The sequence below is a fragment of the Ranitomeya variabilis genome, chromosome 2, assembly GCF_051348905.1.
Source record: "Ranitomeya variabilis isolate aRanVar5 chromosome 2, aRanVar5.hap1, whole genome shotgun sequence".
Classification (NCBI taxonomy): Eukaryota; Metazoa; Chordata; class Amphibia; order Anura; family Dendrobatidae; genus Ranitomeya; species Ranitomeya variabilis.
The window spans coordinates 245,672,468-245,681,230 of NC_135233.1; the positions used below are offsets into that span (position 1 = coordinate 245,672,468).

General features: G+C 47.7%; 1 protein-coding gene across 1 annotated transcript; it reads left to right on the plus strand.

Moving 5' to 3' along the window:
- The first annotated feature begins 594 nt into the window (after positions 1 to 594).
- On the plus strand, positions 595 to 8,156 carry LOC143808930 (uncharacterized). Its single transcript, XM_077292107.1, has 3 exons — positions 595 to 884; positions 7,208 to 7,878; positions 8,139 to 8,156. The coding sequence occupies exons 2-3, from the start codon at positions 7,288 to 7,290 to the stop codon at positions 8,154 to 8,156; spliced, it is 609 nt and encodes a 202-aa protein (XP_077148222.1). The 5' UTR covers positions 595 to 884; positions 7,208 to 7,287.
- Positions 8,157 to 8,763: the final 607 nt, after the last annotated feature.

Below are 8,763 nucleotides of genomic sequence, written 5' to 3' on the forward strand. Positions count from 1 at the left end.
TCCCCTGAAAGGTTTATGAATTGCAGCTATTTTCCTGCAAACCCTCCTCGTTTCAGCGGCTAAAAAGTAATTGCCACTGGGCAAGGAACTTGCTCTCCGCTGTGGGCACTAACACAAGTACACGATCCCCAAGCTTAAATTGTCTCACTCGAGCTGACCGATTACACCCCCTGGATTTTTCCTCTTCGGCCTTGCGGAGGCGCTCTTTTACCTGTCCCTTCACTTTGGTCTACCGACACATCAGATTATTATGTCTTGCGGAAACTGATTATTGGCTCCGGTCTCCTGAGGACCCCATTTAGCACACTTATATTTTGCAGAATAACTTCTAACGCTGGGCAGGCCCAAAGATGTCCTGGGACTCCTCCTGGTCGGGGGTACTGGCTTCAGGGGATGCTCCCTCATCCTCCTTCTGTAGCCAATGCTGTGAAAGGAAATTAATTGTTTACATCATGTGACCTTGTTGTTACGTGTTACGGAACCACTCAGCACCCAGAATATGTTGTGCAGTTATATGTATGAATAATAGGTTCCATGTGAGATGCATCAGCCCACAGGCTGCGCCCCTGGGCAGAGGGGACAAGATATCCCCCTTCTGTCCTCCCCCACCTTTGTAATTCCCACAGTAAATATCGGCAGGCTCCGGCCCCCTGCGGCTATTGTAATGTATGTCTGGCCTGCCGCTTTTCTATTGGCCTGCCCTCTGTATCTGTGTAATATATTTTGTGTCCTGTGAATAAAGTGTTGTGAGACTGGAAATAAGTGGAGAAGCAGTCAGCTTTTACATGCTCTCATGTAATCAAGGAATTCCAGCCAGCGTCCTTCATTCAGACTCCAGCCAAAGCAAAGTGGACCTCCTGAAACACGGGGTGGTACTGAAAGAGGTACCTGTTATGACCCCAATGGCGAGGGTCTCAGAGGAACGTGGAAGTCTGCAGAATACAAAAATCCAGCTCATAGGGCAGTGGTAACTGGGTTGACCATATATCTACTCCTAACGCCAACACTAGAAGTAGCCGGGGATCATTCCTACGTTGATTCTAGATGACACGCGCCAGCCGGAGAATCTAGCTACCCCTAGTAGAGGAAAACAAAGACCTTTCTTGCCTCCAGAGAAGGCGACCCCAAAGCTGGATAGAAGCCCCCCACAAATAATGACGGTGAGGTAAGAGGAAATGACAAACACAGAAATGAATCAGGTTTAGCACAGAGAGGCCCGCTTACTGATAGCGGAATAAAGAAAGGTAACTTATATGGTCAACAAAAACCCTATCAAAATCCACACTGGAAATTCAAGAACCCCCGAACCGTCTAACAGTCCGGGGGGAGAACACCAGCCCCCTAGAGCTTCCAGCAAAGATCAGGATATAGATTTGGAACAAGCTGGACAAAAATACAAAACCAAAACAAATAGCAAAAAGCAAAAGGCAGACTTAGCTGATATAACTGGAACCAGGATCAGTAGACAAGAGCACAGCAGACTAGCTCTGATAACTACGTTGCCAGGCATTGAACTGAAGGTCCAGGGAGCTTATATAGCAACACCCCTAACTAACGACCCAGGTGCGGATAAAAGGAATGACAGAAAAACCAGAGTCAAAAAACTAGTAACCACTAGAGGGAGCAAAAAGCAAATTCACAACAGTACCCCCCCCTTAGTGAGGGGTCACCGAACCCTCACCACGACCACCAGGGCGATCAGGATGAGCGGCATGAAAGGCACGAACTAAATCGGCCGCATGAACATCAGAGGCGACCACCCAGGAATTATCCTCCTGACCATAGCCCTTCCACTTGACCAGGTACTGAAGCCTCCGCCTGGAGAGGCGAGAATCCAAGATCTTCTCCACCACGTACTCCAACTCGCCCTCAACCAACACCGGAGCAGGAGGCTCAGCAGAAGGAACTACAGGCACAATGTACCGCCGCAACAAGGACCTATGAAATACATTGTGAATAGCAAACGACACAGGAAGATCCAGACGAAAAGATACAGGATTAAGGATTTCCAATATCTTGTAAGGCCCAATAAAACGAGGTTTAAATTTGGGAGACGAGACCTTCATAGGAACAACGCGGGAAGAAAGCCATACCAAATCCCCAAAGCGTAGTCGGGGACCCACACCGCGGCGGCGGTTGGCAAAGCGCTGAGCCTTCTCCTGTGACAACTTCAAGTTGTCCACCACATGATTCCAGATCTGCTGCAACCTATCCACCACAGAATCCACCCCAGGACAGTCAGAAGGCTCCACATGACCCGAAGAAAAGCGAGGATGGAAACCAGAGTTGCAGAAAAAAGGCGAAACCAAGGTGGCGGAACTAGCCCGATTATTAAGGGCAAACTCAGCCAACGGCAAGAATGTCACCCAATCGTCCTGATCAGCAGAGACAAAACACCTCAAATAAGCCTCCAAAGTCTGATTGGTTCGCTCCGTCTGTCCATTAGTCTGAGGATGGAAAGCAGACGAAAACGACAAATCAATGCCCATCCTACTACAAAAGGATCGCCAGAACCTGGAAACGAACTGGGATCCTCTGTCTGACACAATATTCTCAGGGATGCCGTGCAAACGAACCACGTTCTGGAAAAACGCAGGAACCAGATCGGAAGAGGAAGGCAGCTTAGGCAAAGGAACCAAATGGACCATCTTGGAGAAGCGATCACATATCACCCAGATAACGGACATGCCCTGAGATAGCGGAAGATCAGAAATGAAATCCATGGAGATATGTGTCCAAGGTCTCTTCGGGACAGGCAAGGGCAAGAGCAAACCGCTGGCACGAGAACAGCAAGGCTTAGCTCGAGCACAAGTCCCACAGGACTGCACAAATGACCGCACATCCCTTGACAAGGAAGGCCACCAATAGGACCTGGCCACCAGATCTCTGGTGCCAAAAATTCCCGGGTGACCTGCCAACACCGAGGAATGAACCTCGGAAATGACTCTGCTGGTCCACTTAGCCGGGACAAACAGTCTGTCAGGTGGACAAGACTCAGGCCTATCAGCCTGAAATCTCTGCAACACACGTCGCAGATCCGGAGAAATAGCTGACAAGATAACTCCATCTTTAAGAATACCAACAGGATCAGCGACTCCAGGAGCATCAGGCACAAAGCTCCTAGAAAGAGCATCGGCCTTCACATTCTTTGAACCTGGTAAATACGAGACAACAAAATCAAAGCGGGAGAAAAACAATGACCAGCGGGCCTGTCTCGGATTAAGGCGTTTAGCAGACTCGAGATACATCAGATTTTTGTGATCAGTCAAGACCACCACACGATGCTTAGCACCCTCGAGCCAATGACGCCACTCCTCAAATGCCCATTTCATGGCCAACAACTCCCGATTGCCCACATCATAATTTCGCTCGGCAGGCGAAAACTTCCTAGAGAAAAAGGCACAAGGTTTCATAACAGAGCAACCAGGGCCTCTCTGCGACAAAACGGCCCCTGCCCCAATCTCCGAAGCATCCACCTCAACCTGAAAGGGAAGTGAGACGTCAGGCTGGCACAAAACAGGCGCCGAAGTAAACCGGCGTTTCAACTCCTGGAAAGCCTCCACGGCAGCAGGAGCCCAGTTAGCTACATCGGAGCCCTTCTTGGTCATATCCGTCAAAGGTTTCACAATGCTAGAAAAATTAGCAATAAAACGACGGTAGAAGTTAGCGAAGCCCAAGAACTTCTGAAGACTCTTAACTGACGAGGGCTGAGTCCAATCAAGAATAGCTCGGACCTTGACTGGGTCCATCTCCACAGCAGAAGGGGAAAAAATGAACCCCAAAAAGGGAACCTTCTGTACACCAAAGAGACACTTTGAGCCCTTGACAAACAAAGAATTTTCACGCAAAATTTTAAAGACCAACCTGACCTGCTCCACATGCGAATCCCAATTATCAGAAAAAACCAAAATATCATCCAGATAAACAATCAAAAATTTATCCAGATACTTCCGGAAAATGTCATGCATAAAGGACTGAAAAACTGAAGGCGCATTGGAGAGCCCAAAAGGCATCACCAAGTACTCAAAATGACCTTCGGGCGTATTGAATGCGGTTTTCCATTCATCACCTTGCTTAATGCGCACAAGGTTGTACGCACCACGAAGGTCTATCTTGGTGAACCACTTGGCACCCTTAATCCGGGCAAACAAGTCAGACAACAGCGGTAAAGGATACTGAAATTTGACAGTGATCTTATTTAAAAGCCGATAATCAATACAAGGTCTCAAAGATCCGTCCTTTTTTGCCACAAAAAAGAATCCCGCACCAAGAGGGGAAGAAGACGGACGAATATGTCCTTTCTCCAGAGACTCCTTGATATATGAACGCATAGCGGTATGTTCAGGTACCGACAGATTAAACAGTCTTCCCTTAGGAAACTTACTGCCTGGGATCAAATCTATAGCACAGTCACAGTCCCTATGAGGAGGCAGTGCACTGGACTCAGACTCACTGAAGACATCCTGATAATCAGACAAATACTCCGGAACTTCCGAAGGCGTAGAAGAAGCAATAGACACAGGCAGGGAATCCCCATGAATACCACGACAGCCCCAACTTGAGACTGACATAGCCTTCCAGTCCAGGACTGGATTATGGGTCTGTAACCATGGCAGCCCTAAAACAACCAAATCATGCATTTTATGTAAAACCAGGAAACGTATCACCTCGCGGTGTTCAGGAGTCATGCACATGGTAACCTGTGTCCAATACTGCGGTTTATTTGCTGCCAATGGTGTAGCATCAATACCCCTAAGAGGAATAGGATTTTCTAATGGTTCAAGAGTAAAACCACAGCGCTTAGCAAATGAGAGATCCATGAGACTCAGGGCAGCACCTGAATCTACAAACGCCATGACAGGATAAGATGACAGTGAGCAAATCAAAGTTACAGACAGAATAAATTTAGGTTGCAAATTACCAACGGTGACAGGACTAACAACCTTAGCAATACGTTTAGAGCATGCTGAGATAACATGTGTAGAATCACCACAGTAGTAGCACAAGCCATTCCGGCGTCTATGAATTTTCCGCTCATTTCTAGTCAGGATTCTATCACATTGCATTAAATCAGGTGTCTGTTCAGACAACACCATGAGGGAATTTGCGGTTTTTCTATCACATTGCACCGAATTAGGTGTCTGTTCAGACAACACCATGAGGGAATTTGCGGTTTTGCGCTCCCGCAACCGCCGGTCAATTTGAATAGCCAGTGCCATATTAAATCACCCGAAAAAAACGGTCCTACTATTTTTTGTGTCTTAAACTACACTTATATTCCGAAATTGAATCAAAATTGCCTCAAAGCAACATGACTCAGAACACAAAAATCACACTAATTAAATATTGTGATGTTTTATTCATAATTGTAACAAATATAAATCATAATTATACAGTAAAGATCTCCAATGTAAAAAAGGAACGGAAATATACACATAACATCAATTTTAAGAACCTAAATGTGAGCAATTAATTTTACAATGTAATTATATATAATAATTACCCCTGCCTGGGAGACAACTCGGTCTCACACTAAATAACAGCCTATAACTGATATGCCCCTGCCTCCTACTATATATCAAATGCAAAGTTGCATCCAAGAAGCTACACCGAGAATATAAACTTATTTTACTGCCATCCAGCATGTATACTAAGAGTACTCGGTACTTCCTTAGTTTTCCACCAATGCACAAAAATCGGGCAATCCAGAAGGGGGATAATTACTCACATGAGGTATGATGTCCGTGTCACCGTTCCTAAACCCCCCAGTGCCATAGTATCATTCAGACCTGTGGGAATGGGAAAACCCACCATAACATTCTTAATGGCTTCAGAAAGGCCATTTCTAAAATTAGCGGCCAGTGCACACTCGTTCCAATGTGTCAGCACGGACCATTTCCGAAATTTTTGGCAATACACTTCAGCCTCGTCCTGCCCCTGAGACATAGCCAGCAAGGCCTTTTCTGCCTGAATCTCAAGATTGGGTTCCTCATAAAGTAAACCGAGCGCCAGAAAAAACGCATCAAGATCAGCCAATGCCGGATCTCCTGGCGCCAGCGAAAAAGCCCAATCCTGAGGGTCGCCCCGTAAGAACGAAATAACAATTTTTACTTGCTGAGCAGAATCTCCAGATGAACAGGGTCTCAGGGACAAAAACAATTTACAATTATTCACGAAATTCCTAAACTTAAACCTGTCTCCGGAAAACAGTTCAGGAATCGGTATTTTAGGTTCTGACCTAGGATTTCTGATAACATAGTCTTGTATGCCCTGCACACGAGTAGCCAGCTGGTCCACACTTGTAATCAAGGTCTGGACATTCATGTCTGCAGCAAGCATAGCCACTCTGAGGTAAAGGGGAAGAAGAAAAAAAAAAAAAAAAACTCAGAATCTTCTTTCTTATAATCCCTCTTCTGCAATGCATTAAACATTTAATACTGGCCTGGCAAACTGTTATGACCCCAATGGCGAGGGTCTCAGAGGAACGTGGAAGTCTGCAGAATACAAAAATCCAGCTCATAGGGCAGTGGTAACTGGGTTGACCATATATCTACTCCTAACGCCAACACTAGAAGTAGCCGGGGATCATTCCTACGTTGATTCTAGATGACACGCGCCAGCCGGAGAATCTAGCTACCCCTAGTAGAGGAAAACAAAGACCTTTCTTGCCTCCAGAGAAGGGGACCCCAAAGCTGGATAGAAGCCCCCCACAAATAATGACGGTGAGGTAAGAGGAAATGACAAACACAGAAATGAATCAGGTTTAGCACAGAGAGGCCCGCTTACTGATAGCGGAATAAAGAAAGGTAACTTATATGGTCAACAAAAACCCTATCAAAATCCACACTGGAAATTCAAGAACCCCCGAACCGTCTAACGGTCCGGGGGGAGAACACCAGCCCCCTAGAGCTTCCAGCAAAGATCAGGATATAGATTTGGAACAAGCTGGACAAAAATACAAAACCAAAACAAATAGCAAAAAGCAAAAGGCAGACTTAGCTGATATAACTGGAACCAGGATCAGTAGACAAGAGCACAGCAGACTAGCTCTGATAACTACGTTGCCAGGCATTGAACTGAAGGTCCAGGGAGCTTATATAGCAACACCCCTAACTAACGACCCAGGTGCGGATAAAAGGAATGACAGAAAAACCAGAGTCAAAAAACTAGTAACCACTAGAGGGAGCAAAAAGCAAATTCACAACAGGTACCCCAGCTTGGTAGACCCCGTTACACTGGTGGCAGACAGCGGGATGTGATACCCCTTCTACAGGAGGAAAGGAATGAATGGAAAACAACTACCAGAAGTTAAAGAGGACTACATTAAAAGATCTGGTGGAAGCCCGAGGGTTAATCGCCAGCAACAAAACAAAAGCGGATTTGATAGCAGCCATCATGGAACACGACAGTGCAGCGCCCCCCAATGTGAACGTGGAGGAGACTGAATTCCAGAGGGAGGTAAAGAACAGACTGGCGTTCTATGGCCCAAACCCTGCAGTAGAGATCATACGAGAGGTGATGGCTGATGTGCGTACTGATCTGAAGGAAAAGATGGCCGAGCGGACCAGGATAGAGCTAACCAAGATGGAGATGGCAGAGCGGACCAAAGTGGAGCTGGCCAAGATGGAGATGGCAGAGCGGAGAGAGGAGAGTCAGCGAGCAGGGGGAGCTCTGGCCTCCGACCAGGTACCTTCAACAGTAAGCCACAAAAAGATCCAGTATAATGCCTTCCAACAGTTGGGGGAGGCAGAGGAAGACATTGATGGCTTTCTGCAGGACTTTGAGCTGCAGTGTGCCCTTCATCAAGTGAAGCCGGAGGAACGGGTTCAGATTCTGGCCAGCAAGCTGATAGGCCGGGCAAAGGACGCCTATCGCACGGTACCTGATGAGGACTGTATGGACTATGAGTGGATCAAAGAAGTGATCTTGGCCCGGTATGCGCTGACACCAGAGACATACCGCCAAAAGTTCCGCGGACTTATAAAACACGCTGAATGGGTCTGTAAATTACGGCGGTCACTGCTACAGTGGGTACAAGGGAGCCAAGCAACCACTAAGGAGGACATCCTCCAGCTCTTCTTGTTAGAACGATTCTTTAATGGACTAACCCCCGAGACCCAGGAATTGCTTTGGGACAGGTGGCCAATGACTCTTGAGGAAGCCGCTCGTCTGGCCGATGAACATCATGACGCCAGGAGGCCTCAGTTGTCCGGATCAAAGATGGTCACTAAGGGTCCGCCCATGGACCTGGAGGGCCCCAAACCACCGAAGATTGTAGGGGGACCAGCTAGAAACCCGGCCTACCACTGTTTCCCTGGGGCGTGATGCCACACCTGCCGTCAGCTGGGCCACCTGCAAAGACAATGTCCCAACCGGACTCAGCATACCCAGTGGCCAAGGCGGGAACAGCTACCTTCAGCCGGGCCGCTGTACACTGCTACCAAGGCGAAGCTGACCCGGCATTGGGGGCTACAACTAACCAAGGGGTGGAAGAAATGGAGGAAGTGCTGCATGAAGTAGACCCCGTGCAGGCAGCCCGGGCAGATAATCGACAACAGCATCGACAGGTCGTGTGGGTTAATGGGAAACGCATGCAGGGACTAAGAGATTCCGGAGCAACTTTGACCCTTGTGAAGCCTCATCTCGGCCGGGACCAAGAGAAGACGAACCGGACAGTGGCAGTCCGTGTAGCAGGGGGAGCTGTACATCGACTGCCCACTGCCAGGATTCACCTAAACTGGGGAGTCGGGGATGGCCTTGTTG

Bases quoted from the DNA above. Each gene is read 5' to 3' on its own strand.
- LOC143808930 (XM_077292107.1), top strand. From the start codon at position 7,288: ATGGAAAACAACTACCAGAAGTTAAAGAGGACTACATTAAAAGATCTG.